The 15,369-nt window shown below is 45.1% G+C and overlaps 2 protein-coding genes across 2 annotated transcripts; both read right to left on the reverse strand.

Annotated features, from left to right (window-relative positions):
- Window positions 1–776: 776 nt before the first annotated feature.
- LOC117847779 (uncharacterized) lies at window positions 777–2,259 on the reverse strand. The gene has a single exon (XM_034729066.2). It carries the CDS (start codon window positions 2,129–2,131, stop codon window positions 932–934), a length of 1,200 nt encoding a protein of 399 aa, XP_034584957.2. The 5' UTR covers window positions 2,132–2,259; the 3' UTR covers window positions 777–931.
- Window positions 2,260–4,948: 2,689 nt separating this feature from the next.
- Window positions 4,949–12,920, reverse strand: LOC117848747 (uncharacterized). The gene is made up of 15 exons (XM_034730270.2): window positions 12,678–12,920; window positions 11,520–11,925; window positions 11,246–11,423; window positions 10,306–10,445; window positions 9,003–10,233; window positions 8,820–8,920; window positions 8,562–8,706; window positions 8,060–8,128; window positions 7,934–7,979; window positions 7,475–7,842; window positions 7,284–7,363; window positions 7,043–7,178; window positions 6,707–6,866; window positions 6,380–6,462; window positions 4,949–5,548 (listed from the first exon to the last, which is right to left on the reverse strand). The coding sequence occupies exons 1-15, from the start codon at window positions 12,796–12,798 to the stop codon at window positions 5,423–5,425; spliced, it is 3,390 nt and encodes a 1,129-aa protein (XP_034586161.1). The 5' UTR covers window positions 12,799–12,920; the 3' UTR covers window positions 4,949–5,422.
- Between the last annotated feature and the right edge of the window lie 2,449 nt (window positions 12,921–15,369).

A 15,369-nucleotide genomic window follows, 5' to 3' on the forward strand; every position in this document is an offset into this window, starting at 1 on the left:
AGTTTAGCACCTAGTATCGGGGTGTTTGGATCCCGGGCTAAATTTTAGTCCCTGTCACATCGAATGTTTGGACACTAATTAGGAGTATTAAATATAGACTAACTACAAAACCATTTTCACAACCCCTAGGCTAAATCGCGAGACGAATCTATTAAACCTAATTAGTCCATGATTTGATAATATGATGCTACAGTAAACATTCGCTAATGATGGATTAATTAGGCTTAATGGATTCGTCTCGCAATTTAGCCTAGGGGTTGTGAAATTAGTTTTGTAATTAGCTCATGTTTAGTCCTCCTAATTAGCATCGAATATTCGATGTGACACGGATCAAACTTTAGCTCCAGAATCCAAATACCCCTCGTTTACACAGGCGAAAATGTAGCTGAGTTCTCAGCATGTCTGCAGCCGATGAGCGAACCTGGCACGTCATCATTTCAGGAGGGCAAAACATCCATGGTCATGGCAGCCACGATGGTGCCTGATTCCTGATCCCACGGGAGGCATCCAGGGGCTATCCAGTAGCCACCACGAATCCATGATCGTCCTCATCGATCGAGGCTACCTTCGAGGGGCCAGGTCGGGCCTACGTACCAGTCACCAGGTGCTCTGAGCTGACGCCGGGAATCAGCTTGGCTAGTTGAATTGCTTGCCGTACGGTGTCACTGCTCTAGCAGTGAGAGCCTGCATGCATGTTCGGTCAAGTGTCCTTCTCGCACCGACCAACCTTACCCAACATAGATCTCAGCATCGAGCTCGAATTGCACTGGCGAAACTGAGAAAACGAGGCAATGTTATTGCTAGCTGACAGAATCCACACACACAAGCACGCGTTCACTGAAAGAAACTAAAAAAGGCTATACATGGAACGAAGAAGGCGCGAGACGCCGCGATGACGTGCACTACGTGAGCTAAAACGATGATCGATCGATCAGGGCTCGCTGCCCAGGACGGCCTCCCAGACGTCCTCGAAGGCGGCGAGGATGGCCGGGTGGTGCCGCGGCGAGTTCAGGGACAGGTACCACACCAGGAGCTCGCTCAGCGCGTCCGCGCCGCGGAGGCGCCGCCCGGCCACCATCTCCACCATCGAGCTCCGGAAGTCGGCGTACGGGTCGTGCGACCGCTTCACTACCGCCGTGCTGCCCGCGGCCGCCACGGCGTCGCCTCCGTTCTTGCGGTCCGCCAGCTTCTTATTCTTCTCCTTGTCGTGCTTGACCTTGCCCGCCGCGGATGCCGGCGGCCGGAACACGTCGGGGGGCCTGGGCGCGCGCCTCGGCGGCGGCGCTGCGCGGCGAGGAGGCGGGTTCCTGTGCCGCCTTGGTCTGGTGCTGGGGCCCGTGGCGCTGTAGAAGTCCGCGGTGGTGTCGGAGGAGAAGCTGTGGGACGAGAAGAGCGTCGACCTCGTGTCGGTCGCCTGGCCCCTCTCCCCGTCGCTGCTGAACGGCGCCAGCTCGCCGTCGGTGTCGGAGGACGACGACCAACTGTACAGCGGCGAGCTGATGCGCCTACTGCCATCGCCCTTCCTGCGCGTGCCGCTCTTAACGGCGCCGGCGCCCCTCGCCGCCGGCACCGGCGAAGGCAAGACTGCCGCGCCGACCGAGCGCGCGGAGCAGTCGATGGAGATGTGAACAAGCGCCCGCGAGCTGCGGCGGCGGTGGCGACGCTGGCACCTGCCGTTGACGAGTTTGGGCTGTGGCTCGTGGGCGCACCGAGGAGGTGGTGGTTCTTGGCGCGAGGCCGCGGCGTTATTGGTGACGACGGTGGCCGCCGCGGCATTGGTGCTGGCGACGCCGACGAAGGCGGTGGTGGAGGTGGTGGCGCAGGACGAGTGGAGGAGGATCTGCGCGAGCCGCTGCCTCAGCCGGCCGCCGACGCCCACGCCGCGGCCGCCGGCCTGGTCGTGGCGGCTCTTGTCCATGGAGGACTTGATCGAGCACTTGACAGTACAGGTGCTTGCGTGTCTTGTGGTTTCGGCCTCAGCACGCTGGTGCGGCGAGGGGCTTAAAATAGTTGGGCGACGAGGTCGCGATAGTTTACTATGGTGGCCAAATAGATGGGCAGGACCAGCCGCATGTGTCGTGTAGTGACGCAGGGAATTCTCCACAAACATCCTTTTCATTTGTGCGGCCATAATTTTAGTTTGCACAAACTTTGCAATGTATCCTGCACTATGCACTTAAAATTGTAGGTTCATAAAAAAGGTCAGACAAGCATGTACCACCTCCCAAAAAAGGAAAAGAAGAAGAAGAAAGAGAAGAGGAGAAGACACTGTGCAAATTTTCTTAGTACCCAATGCAAGGCAATGCAATGTCGTCAACCAGAAACCGAAAAATGATGATCACTGAGCAGTGATCACGCTGTTCGTACTCGGTTCGTACACGCACTTGGGTCGGCAGTGCAATGCTGATGCTGCCGCCGCTGCCGTGTCATCGCTTATTCTCCGTGTTGCGCGCGTGCGCGCGTCACGCTGCCGCTGCCGCGCCTGCCGCGGCAATGCTAGCACCTCGCTGCGCCATCTGCTCCGCCGGCGGCTGACCGGCCCATGCCCATGGCGTTCCGTCCCCCCTCGCTGCCATCCCGAACTGCCTCGCTTGACGTCCCGGCGCTCACGCCACCGCACCGCACGGCGGCACAGCTCGTAGGGCCACCTGATGACTGCGCGGCTGCGCCGAGGTGTTGAATCGTGTGGGGGTTTGACCGCGCTCCGGCGGCTGCTGCGGCACCGTGTTGTCTGTGCGATCCGGCTCGGTGGGCTCTCCTGATCTCGCCGCCATGTTGCTACCACCGGCGCACGGCAGGCAGCGGGTCGTGGGCGTGCCGGGGCGCAGCAGCCGGCAGCAGGCACGGGGGACGCAAACGCGTCCGCGTCGCGCGCCACCCAGACGCGCCCTGATCCCTGGACGATGTGTTGCCGCCATGTGCCTGGCCCTGCTGGCTGCCCCCATGATTTGGTCCCTTGCTGCTACTAGTAGATAGTCCAATCTCCACCGATGGAGAGCACATCAAAAGAAGAGGATAGGAGAAGGGTCAGGAGCAATATGATTATCATGTGGAAACGAAGTGCAGGACAAGAGAATCTCCAACGAGATATACAAGCTCCAACGAAAGATCGGGGTTAAAATAAAATAAAGTGGGGAAGAAAAGAAAAGGTTTCTGCTGCTATTTTGCTGTTACACCTCGCACCAACATGTTTGCGTTTCTGTGAGCAGCGCACGCACAAGCATCGGAGGCAAGGACCAAACCGGTTGGCGAACCTTGGCGTTTGTGCAAACCGGTCTACCGTCTACAGCTGCGCTGGTTTATCTTGAAGGCTAGCTATTCTGTCACGAGAGCACAGGCATCTTCTTATAATATCCCTGAGCCTCTGACCTGAATTTGTTTCGGAGGAGATCACATCAAACGCAAGCGGACATTCGCCTACACCTACCTACCTGTAACCTGAGCCAGCCCTCGCTTCGATTTCAAACGAGGCCCGGGTAATTTCCAAGGAGCAAAGACAAACGCAACGGCCGATTAGCATTGACACTCCCATCCCAAAGTCAGTAACCACATGATCTGGGTACAGTACGAACGTTTGCAGGCTTCCAAACCCCAATACAGCTGGAGGCAAAATATTGTAAAGTGCCATTACATTAGTGCATCGTTTGTGCAAGTCGATCCAGAGCTAAATCCAAAGACTTGAAAACAGTTCATAAATTGCACTGCCTTCAGCATGGGAAAAAAATAGTAATGCCCTTACAATTCAAAGGTACAGCGGAAAAAAAATACCAACCTAAAAGGAATTAGACAATTTTTTATTAAGAAGAAAATAAGCATCCAAATTTGAGTTAGAAAGAACTCGAACCTGCGTGGTTTAGGTGCACCCTGAGCTAGTCTCACTTCCCAAAGGTACAACACGTACTTGGACACGATCATGTACCTGTCAAATCAGTGGCCAAGGACCAAGGACGCGACCCGGGTGACGCAGGCGGGCGTCACCTCGCTTCACGGGGGATCGTGTGCTAGTGCAACCACGCTTTGTTCCTCGTCGTCTTGGATCGGCCGCAAAACACAGAGCCGGGCTCAGGCTCAGGCTCAGGCTGGGCGGCTGGCTGTCCCCCGGGTCCCGGCTGCCTACGGAAGAAGAATCCCAAAGCGCTGGCCTACTGGAACAGCACCGTATTCGTACGTAGTCAGTACGTGTGCTTAGCTTAACCGGCCGTAAGCCTGCCACCACTGCCAGAAACATGTTCTCCTCCTCATAAGCGTACGTGTGCATGCTGGACGCCCTGGCACTGAACACTGCACAGCCCTGAGCCAAGACAGTACCATACGGCCCGTGCCTCTGGTTGAGCAAGACGATGGGCGGCTGCCGACGCTTCAGGGAGGCCGCGAGATCGCCCACCACACCAGCGGATCCGACCAAGGCGTCCAACAGGTTCGTGGCAGGGATCGCGGAGAGGTTCAGAGAACAATCCCGGAACCGTCCTGGCTTCGGGCATGTAGGCCACGGCGCAGGCCATACGAGCGTACGACGGACGGGACCATGGCGTTTTTGGACGCGCGCGCGCCGCGTTCGTGCCGATGCAGCCGTGATTGATCGGCGTCGGCCCGTAGCCGCCGGTGGGTGATCCGAGGACTGGTGCGGCGCACTTGCGGATACTGCCCTCTTCGTCCCTGGTTTTCACGACCAACCCGCTCCGGGTTCCGCGCGGGACGTCAGACACTTGCCATGTTCCTGCTCCCCGACTGACGCATCCGGGGGGTGCCGTGCCATAAGCTGAGTTAGTGAGTTGTAGACTTGAAAATCTATGAGAACCGTGGGCAAACGAGCCGCTTATAAGCCCTGGTTTCAAAAGAGCTTCAGACATGATCGATGCAACGAAGCACTGCACTTCATTTTACCACAAAACTGTGCCGAGATGATTAGACAGGGGCAGCACAATCGAAGTTCATGATTCCAGAGAAATGTTACCGACAACCAGAAACAGCCATATCCATAATCCACCCATCAGTTTGTATCTTCGGTTGATCACCATGCAGATTTACACAAGTTGGGTACCACCAAAAAGAACAGAAGAAAAGAACAAAGAAGCATAAGAAAGAATACAGCTACCCTACGCTACGGAAAAAAAAATACTGCACCAGTCTCTTTCCTATCAGGCAGCATTACGTATACCAAATCTCTCGAGGGAAAAACGACACCAGTCTATCCGGCACGAAACCGTCCTGCCATGGTCCAGGGAAAAAAGGGACCATTCTTACACCTTCACCCGTTGCTATCTAACCGTATTCACACTGCACAAGGCCATCTCCTATTCTCCTTCAAACTGAGATATCAACAAGCAGTACTCTGAAATCACCTTATTTACAGAGAATCAGGCCATCACTCTGGAACGACAATCGAAAACTGCTCCACGACAGCAACATGTTAAACAAATCATTACTGGGCGCCGAACCGCTGTTTATCTTCATGCCACTTTCTCACAGTGCCATCCAACTCTGGGAACGCGGCTAGAACAAGCAGCTCTAGGAGCTCAAATGCTAGCTGCTTCAAACAAACCGGGGACTGTATGGAAAAAAACAAATATAAATGTAAGACAAGGATCAGATAGCTGATGCTGCTTTTCTTTTACTCCCTCCGTCCCAAGTTGTAGGTCGTTTTGGCTTTTCTAGGTTCATAGGTGTTTGTATGTACCTAAATAGTGTATGTCTAGATGTATACAAACATCTATAAACCTAGAAAAGCCAAAACGACCTACAATTTGTATCTTACTGTAGTTTCCTACTGTTTCTCAAACGTATGTTGCTTATTATGTTCTAGAGAGTCAATTCTGACCACTAACTGTTCATCTGCAGTTCTCAGGAAGGTGTCTCCTTTGTCAGGAAAACTGAAGCAATTTTACAATAAATCCCCTCACATCATTTCCATCATTCCATGTGGTCAATGCAAATCCATATTTATTGGTGGTCGAAAGTACGAAAGCCCAACTGGAAGCATGCCACGATGCAGGTATTTGCGAAATGAATACCATATTTTTGAGTAATCTTGTGGGGCTATTTGATTGCTTGAACCTTGAAGAAAATCATAATGTATTCATGGAGCCTGAATCGAGTAATCGAGTAATCTAGAATAGGTGATAGCTGGCCGAGTTGGTCATCGAGGGGCTCTCGTGCAAGACTGAGAATTTGGGGCGATAAAATGGGGAGGGTGGCGCTTAGCTGCTTAGGCAATGATTATGGAAAAGGATGGCATTTGCAGTGCCTATGGAAAGAGAACCTTAAGGGACCACCAATGCAAGTCGGCACTGCTCATAGTGTGGAACCATACACACTGTACGGAATGCAGAAAGAAGTAAGTTTGCACTCGATATGAGTTCATTCCTCCAAGAATATGTACCTGAAGAAAGAAGTAGATATCCTGAGCACATTTTTCATAATCCTTTCGGCCAACCAGACTCACTAGTGGAGATGGTGCTTTATCTGCGCAGACAAAACGGTAAATGGTATAAAGATCAACAGGACACTGAAGTATCATTCAAGCAAAACAACAGTTCCCATCCGGCGTGCACTGCGTGTCGGTTTTGCGTAATGAAACGGTTCAGGTGAGCAACTTGCCCCCCCATTTTTAAAAAAAAAACATTCAAGCAAAAAAGTATATTAGAAAGGAAGCATTATGTGAACACATAATGGAAGAAAAATAAAAAAACAGAAGTATCACATTCACCTATTATTAATTCACGGACAAAATTTGCACGACGAGCAGCTTCTAGCCGTTGTTCATCACTTAGATAGTTGCCCACAACATTGTTCTGTTCACCAGAAGGTGGTGGTGACGTTTTTCTATTTGGATGTTTTGTCATGAAAATTCCATCAGGCCAGAGAATCTGTATACAGAAAAAACAGAGAAAAGGCAGACTAAATTAGGGGGCACTCCTGCACAAAAGTCTGTTGATAATGGGCAGCCAGTGAGAAACTGCCTAACTGAACAAAGAATGTCTGTGCCTTTGTAAAGTGTTGGATGTCTGAACCTTCTTTGCTAAAGATACAACCTGAGACTTACTTGTTCAACCCGCTTAACAGCGAAAGCAATTATCCTTCCTTTCCTAAGTAATTGGATTTTGTCAACAAGCCAGTCATCAAATGTGTCTCCCATTCCCAACTGCAGTAGTTGCTTTGCTACCCAAAATGCTTGACGCCTACAGAAAATCAGGAATTCAGAGTTGACTCTAAAAGTGCAAACTGCCAGAGCTACAATTGCAAAATGTTAGAAGACCATAATGATGAGTGTAGGGTTATTTCACCTGATCCAGCCTCCATCTTGGAGCTGAAAAACCACATCAACAAGATGAAACAAGGGGACACTAAGATTTGGGGCCATCCACTGCCATGACATAGATTTGAAGTAATCAGTAAGTAAGGATTCGAGTAATAAAACTAGAACAAATCTGGAATCCTAATAGCAACAAATTCGCAGAAAATAACTAGAACCTACATCATTAGGAGATACAGAGAATCCATCAGATCCCAAAAGTTGAGGTGTCTCATTGGTTTCACTTGAACGCATCTTCTTAGGATTTACTGAATCTATTGAAAACGAATAATCATTCTGCTCCGGGTCACTTCCAGAATTATCTAGATAAAGATTGGTAGTTGTGTCACAAACACTATTTCCTAAGTTCTTTTCCACATTCCCTTTCCTATATCTCAAACCATCACTGACAGCAAAGTCCAAATCCTTATGCACGGTATTATCTGTATGTCCATGGAAAGATTGACCTCCAGAAATAAAACTTCCATTCAAAGCTCCAGAAGAATTCAATACTTTTCTACTCTTCCCATTTGATCTTTCATCTAAACCGACTGCAAGATATCAGGAATCAGGTATTAAATAGTGCAAAAATACAATGATTTTATAGAGAAAAAGTCACTCGACTCTAATGGGCCAACGCACCTGACAATGTCTGGATAACTGAGAGAGAGTCCATGAAAATATATGTCTGCAAAGAGACATTTGCCAATTTATTAAATAACAGTTTTAAAAACATTAAACTGACAAGAATAATTTAAGGAAACTAACCTGTGAGTCCACACTGAGAAAATCCCAGACTTCTATGCAGCTTGAAACAATAGGAATTTGAAGGAGGTTCTGTATAATTAACAAGTAGAGTTATGATTATGTGGCTTTTCTTAACTACTCTACTAAACTTCATGAGCAGGTTCCATATCACAGATCATCAAGCACAACAAACATGATCTAACAGAAAATGCTTACTCCAAGGTTAGAGTACAGTACTGCAAGAGAAAAGCAAAGCCAAAACACAGAAAAGGTGAATCTCACTAATGCTTAAGCACAGCACCCCTTTATATTCCTAAGCCAAAACAAAGAAAATGTCTGTTTCTTGGAAGATGCTCTGCACTATAGCCCCAAATGAAGCTGTTCTTAATCTATGACTCGAATTTAATAGGTCCAATAAATGAATTCTTGTTTAGAAAGCTCAGTGCTTCAAACTCAAGCTTTAGCAAAGTATGGAGAGAAACTGAAAATTAACTGGAGCCCCATAAAATAGCACAAGAAATACCTTCAGATATATGTCAAGCAGCTTGCATCTCTCTCGAACAACAGGAACCTCTAAACCTGATGAAAGAAAATGTTTTGGAGGTAAATGAAGATTGTACTGAGCATACTCTTTCAGACGTCGATGCAGCTCTTCAAAATGACGAAACCTAATCAAGAGCAGCAGAGCAGACGTAAGTCATGCACTTGTAGAGAAAATAATAGCATATTTGAAAAATATCTACTGTGGCTCATTAAACAATAAAAACCGAAACACAGCTACCTCCTCTTGATGGACCAACTATTACCATTGGCGTCAGTCACGGAAATAGAATACACAGCAAACATGCCAGACCCACTTTTCACAATGCTAGCTCCTACCACCTGAGTAAGGAAATCTGATAAAGAGATCTGTGCCACCAGGTAGTTATCAGGATCAAAGTAAATTAAAGTGAAGATACGTTACCTCGCATCTTAACTTCAGATAAGAATCTTGTAGCACATTGGCACCGCCATAATTCGAAGAATAAGAAGAGTCAGTTGATGCCAATGAATAAATTGAAGCATTTGCACTACTAAACATCCTAGCCATACTTTCCACCTCAGTATCCTCAACTAATTCATCTGTCTTTGAATCATTTGCAGATGCATTTAGTATGTCCAAATCATCCCCAACCGTGAACGAGGATCTTTCTTCTTGCCAGATGGGAGGCTTTTGAGCATATGACCTAGACCTTTTTCTTCCTGAAGAAGTTCTTGACATTTTCAGTTTTCCGACATGACTTCTATTCTTCTTTGCTCTATGGAAACTAGAAGACTCAAGTGGGTGATGTATATGTGATGAGGTGGCATTTCCTTTGCTTTTGCTCTCCCAAACTCGGGTAACAGGAGAATCAAGTCCAGTCACATTGTTGACGTCATCGTCTTCAGTGGCGTATGAACTCTCACTCTCTACTCCAAAGTCTTCTGGGCCAGCATGTTCTGCCATGTCTGCAGATAAGCTTTTCGGCAGGTGGTTGGTGCCATTTGAATATGCAGGTGTAGTTGAGTGTCTTACCAAGCGCTGGTCCTCAGATTGAGAGAACAGTGCTTGACTTTGAGAAATTGAAGTGCAGCAGGGAACCGACTGCTGCCCTGAAGAAGTCGAACCTAGAGAATCAGATCCAACAGGTATATTCGCATTATGTTTTGCATTTTCTGATTTGTAATTCTTTCCCTTTGTCCACATATTCTCAAGGTGCTCAAGTGCTAGAGCTTGATGTGTTCGTTGGGAGCTGATACCCAAGGGCTGTGCACGTTCTCTCCCATGACTATCTGTGGATGCTATGTCACTGCTTTTGGAATGTAAAGAAAAACCATTACCCGAAGCAACATGGGAAGTGGAATGTAAACTTGTTGACTCAAGTGGATGTGAAGTACCGATCAAAGAAGCATTACTGGATTCTGGTTTTAGACTAGATGAATTTTTACTTTTGCTGGGTTGCATATCTGATGCCATTTTGGACTGACCCTGATGAAATGGAACCAGTTCAACACCTGGACTCGAGTGATCTATTGATGCAGAAAATTCATCTATAGAAGGCATAGAAGCCTCCTTTTGCTTAACAGTTGTAGCATCCACCATGGATTCTTCAACTCCTTTCTCCAACTTATTAGCACGTGAAAGAGCCAATGATTCAATTCTTTCATTTATAAACCTGCAAATTTAACATTTCAATATGGTGTCAATAAAAAAAATATCGTATGAACCAAGGCGGAGAGTAGTATACCTTGGATTTACTAAGTTCATGACAGGTCTCAAAACTGCACAAGCGAGAAGTTCTCGCGCTGTGCACCGGAAGAAGGTACACTGTAGATCCTGAGGCTTCACTGTGATTGAGATCAAACCATCAGCAAGGCTTTGCAATACCTAGAAGAGAAAGAGAAACATATACCAGTACTATGAGATGAGCAAGAAACATATTACCATGGTGATCAACTCACAAACAATCCTATATAGGTGTAAATCGACACATGAATTAAGAGAAAGTGTTATCAAAGTGGTATAAGATGTGACTGAACAATGCAAAATGCAATATCTCAAAAAACCAATTATGTAAGAAATTACCAGGAGCGCTTAATATCTATAAATTGAAGTTGTACTTAATCATGAAAATCTCATTCTATTCTTGCACAATATGATAGAATATGTGTATTATCATTTATCAATGATGAAAGGAATTAGCTAACAATGATCAATGCAATTAACAATCGCATAATATGTAGTAAGTTCTATATGTATAACAAAAATTTGCTTATGTGTATTCAGATCAGCTCGATCCAGAATTCTAGATGGAGTGGTGCTGAAAATGGGGTGATGTGGCCTGATCCAGTGTCATGTTTTGCACACAGGATTATTGTAGAGGTAACTTCATAGGATACAAGCATTCAACACACCACATGCATAGATCCAACAATATGCTTAGCTGGGTATAGAGCAAATAAATATGAAATAAATTCTAGCTAATTTTGAAGTAAGAAATGCATGAAGCTTATGCCTTATGGTTCAAGATAAAGAAAAAAAAGGAAGTGATTATGCTATTAATAAAACATAACCAGAACACTAGACATAGTAGTTCATCAAATTGCGCACCTCACACTGGCTAAGTTAGACAACAAATAAACCTACTAAAAGGAAGAACCGGAAATTTCACATCCACCAAGTCTTACCCTGTATTCGGCATTGGCTGAAAATAGAGCAGGATGCAACTTGTTTTCGGCCAGAAGGGCCATTTTCAGTTCAGCATCACGATGCTCTGATGGCAGGTTCACAAACTTCTCTTTTCCAATCTTGGCTTGACAGAAATGATAAAGTTCCAAACTATTGCATATAAGATCAACCAGATCTCTGGAACAGGCAGAGAAGGTTTTAATATAAGATATCCAATGTTCTGAGAACATTACGTTGTTATGTATCTATTGTGCTAAAAAAAGATTTTTCTACCTGGTTAGCAAACTGATAAGGTTAACATTTCTTGCCCGAACTGAAATCTCCCCAAGGACAGTATTAACTATGGTGATGAGTTCCTCTGGACCTTCCTTGTCAGGTGTTACACGGGAGTACCACAGATCTGTTACCCATTCTGTGACAAGGTGCCTTGAAAACTGTTCAAATGCTGCTTCAACTGGAGGTGAATTAACCTTGCTCCTCCAATTAGATTTTCCATCATTTTCAGTCAGAAGGACTTTCTTTAACTCAGTACTTCTCGTTTTTATAAGTGGACGACTGATGTCCTGATCTGTATTAGTTGTGCTCTTTCTACGGAGGTCATAGTCAAGTGATATATAGCGAAATAAAATAATCAGAGCTGTGGCAAATGGCAGGTTAAACCATACTGACGAGCTCGTCACTGCAATGGGGAAATCGATTGTTCAGCAAAGATATAATCAAGGGGAAATATGTTGTATATCCGCAACACAGATTTGTCTGAAAAACATAGCCCTCCTATCACTTTAAAAAAAATCTCATTTCAAACTTCTATGTGTTTTTGAGGTCTTGCTAGCATATTTCGTAGGATCATCATGCATAATGACCAGAAGCAGTTAATCAATTTATCGTGCAAGTTGATTATCTCAGAGTCCATGAGACCATGAGAGAAGGGAGCTGCCTAGAATGAGATGGAGGTATCATTAGTATTGTGCATTTCGGCTTCGGAATCCGTACTCTTGCGAAAATAACTTGTACCGTATGCAAGAAATTAGTAACAGACTACCACTTGGAAAGCCTCTGAGAAAACAATTAGCACTAAAATCCATGAGGTTATATGTAAGTAACCACTCGTCTAACATAAAAACAGCGTGCCCAAAGACATGTCTAGTCTAATGTATCAACAGATTAGAACACCACAAGAAGCCAGGAACAAACTAACTTCACTAGTCCGCGCATAAGTACAAGTATTTTTAAAAATCACTATCCGGGAATGTTAATTACCACGGACACAAAGTTCAATTCCGAATTTAAGCGATGAGCAACCAACATAAACCCTAATCACGGCACTACCGACCGAGAACTGCATCGACAAAATCGCCGACGCGCAACTATCCCACTGGGCAGCGAAGCTTAGAGCTGGTAAGTACTGGATTCGGATCTCGGAGGACTCACGGGACATGAGGAAAGCGAGGCCGAAGGCGAAGACGAGGAGCAGGACGGCCCGCTTCTTCCCCTCATCCGCGAGGTCGCGCAGCGTCTGCGCTCTCGGCGCGCCCGCGGCCGTGGTCGCCATCGCCGGCAGCTCCTCCGCGCGGCGGCCGGAACCGACGGCGCGGTTTGGCGGGGGGAGGCGGCAGCGACGGTGGAATGGGGCCGCCGGCCTGGCTCTGTTTCGGGGAGACTGTACGGCCGGCCGGTCAGGTGGTAGCGTTTTCGGGGACGTTTCAGGGTGCCCAAAGCATTTTCTTGCCATTTTATTATTTTAATATTTCGGCTTTGCTTTTAAGACATTCGAATTTTCGAAACGGACCGGGCCTGTTCTATTTGAGATGGTTCTGACCCATGCATGATTAACTGTTTGGATAAAAGTTTTGCTAAAAAAACTGTTTTAATAAAGCTGAAATAATAAGCTGCAAGTATGTATAAAAATAAAAGATAAAGGGCGTCTCAGGTTCTGGAATTTAGAGAGATTGAGAGATGAAAACGTAATGTTCTAGAAATTCGAGTAGTCTGCAGAACAAATTCGAGCATACACGTGTCATGGACCGGCCACAGCTCCGACGTCGTTCGTGATGCCGATGCTGCCCTGTAGATTGGGATTGCCACATACTCCGTATTCATTAACGAAGATGGCGTTTTGCGGAGGGAACAGTAATGCACATGACTTGTCTACGTGCAGCCTGGATAAGCACAGGTACAACTTGCTAATTGGCATCACATCGGCATACAGAATTGTCAGCGATAAGAGTGGTTCTGGGCCGATGGGCATCACATCTAGTTTTCCCATGGGCCAATGGCCTCGCAAACAGAGACGGTCTCGGCCTAAATGGGCCGCTGCTGGCTGGTTGGGTTTGTCATCTCAATGTTAGTTAGTAGTGGCCGGTGTGGGCTCCCTGGCATTTCGTTTGGTCTTTTTGAATGTACTTGAGGTGGCCCGCGCAAATAGCGCCAGCTAGTTTTTATTTCTCATGGTAACATTTGGGTTCCTTTTTACTTAGAAATAAATTTATTCAAATGATTTTGTATGATGTTTTATAGTTATAGTTTTGTCCAAATAGCTCAGACCATAAAATAAAACATGGACATTGTAGGTTAAGTTTTACTTCAGTTTGCGCTCAAGCAGATTCCTCCTTCCTGTATGGTATCGATATAGACTCTTTTTTCTATTTTAATCTAACATATAGTCATTATGAAATGGACTTTATATTAATAATTTGTTTAGGTCTTTTTCATTCTAATACATATGAAAAGTAACATAGTTTGTTTAGCTTTTTTAATGTAAAACTTTGGTATTCTATATATCTATTTGATATGGACTCTTATTTGATTATTCTAATTTTGAAGTCATAAAAAAACCAAGCTGCTAGTTGTATTTACTATATAATTTTATTTCATTTTGATAGTATTAATTAGGCAAGGCTAATGGCTTCTTTTAGGAAGGTAATCAATGCAAATAGCGCGGCTAGACATCACTATATAAGGTCCACTTGTACCTCTATGGCCAATTAACATTGCATTATCCTACTCGCAATATTCAACAACATCGTATAGAATTTTGATGGTCCTTGTGTTCGTGATTCACTTATTCTCACCATGGCCACATTGGTCACCCAAAGATCTCTACTAATTTTCAATTGCCTGGATTTCAAATTGACCTATTTACTAAGCATACTCAACATGTATTCTTCGAAGTGAATCTAGACCGTTACATCATCATACAAATCAATGTTGTGTATATCATTTTAATTTTGATTACCATGGTATTTCAAGGCTAAATTTAAATTGTAGCTATTAAATAATTATACTCTATATGGGCTCTTTACGTAAGTAATATGCTTTCCAATCTCAATAGGAATTATCATTATTTACATTTAGTTATTTATTAATTGTATTTTGCATAAACTATGTATTTAGCTATTTTTCTTCACAATTTGTACACAAATTAACTACTTTTTTATTTTTTATTATAAATTTAGCTATTTATTAATCGCATTCGACATGGTCCCTATTGATCTCTTGATTATGTAAATGAACAAATATCTTCTCTCTCCTTTCTTCTAGATTTGGAAATAAGCATGGGCTCTTTGGAATCCGATTCAATATCTCTACTTTCATTTTGAAACAGATGAATTCATTCCCTTAGTCTATTTGATGTTCACATAAGCCAATCCATCTCTCTAACAAAACTATAATCTATTTGGAGCATGGATGACCTGTATGTTATTCCTTTTTCCACCAATTAATATATTAATTTTTATTCTTTTTTCCACCAATTAACATGTTAATTTTAGACTATTTTTTATTTTGAATCTAGTTACTTACGAACTGTATTTGTATGTGGTGTATACTCTTTATTTAGCTATTTCGGTTCCCGACTTGTATAGATTTAGGATGCTTCTTGCCAGCAGTATTGATCCTCCTATCGCCTTATGTCTTTCCCCATTGGTTTCACATATGATGCTTGCAGTTTGTGAATGTGGCCCTAAATCGCTCGAAATTGAGGGTTAAAATCTAAGGTCCTGTTTGGCAGAGCTCCCAGAGCTGATTCTCTGCTGAATCCAGCAGGAGCCTTGCCAAATAATTTTTTAGAGAGAAGTGATTCTTTGTTGATTCTGTGAAGTGATTCTCTGAAATGAACTAAGAG

Source organism: Setaria viridis, chromosome 3 (genome assembly GCF_005286985.2).
Source record: "Setaria viridis chromosome 3, Setaria_viridis_v4.0, whole genome shotgun sequence".
In the NCBI taxonomy this organism is placed as follows: domain Eukaryota; kingdom Viridiplantae; phylum Streptophyta; class Magnoliopsida; order Poales; family Poaceae; genus Setaria; species Setaria viridis.

Coding starts and splice junctions, on each gene's coding strand:
- LOC117847779 (XM_034729066.2), bottom strand. CDS start 2,131: ATGGCCGCACAAATGAAAAGGATGTTTGTGGAGAATTCCCTGCGTCAC.
- LOC117848747 (XM_034730270.2), bottom strand. CDS start 12,798: ATGGCGACCACGGCCGCGGGCGCGCCGAGAGCGCAGACGCTGCGCGAC. Junction 7,843..7,933: donor AGTTATCCAGACATTGTCAG/GTGCGTTGGCCC, acceptor GATATCTTGCAG/TCGGTTTAGATGAAAGATCA. Junction 5,549..6,379: donor ATATCTACTTCTTTCTTCAG/GTACATATTCTT, acceptor TTTTCCATACAG/TCCCCGGTTTGTTTGAAGCA.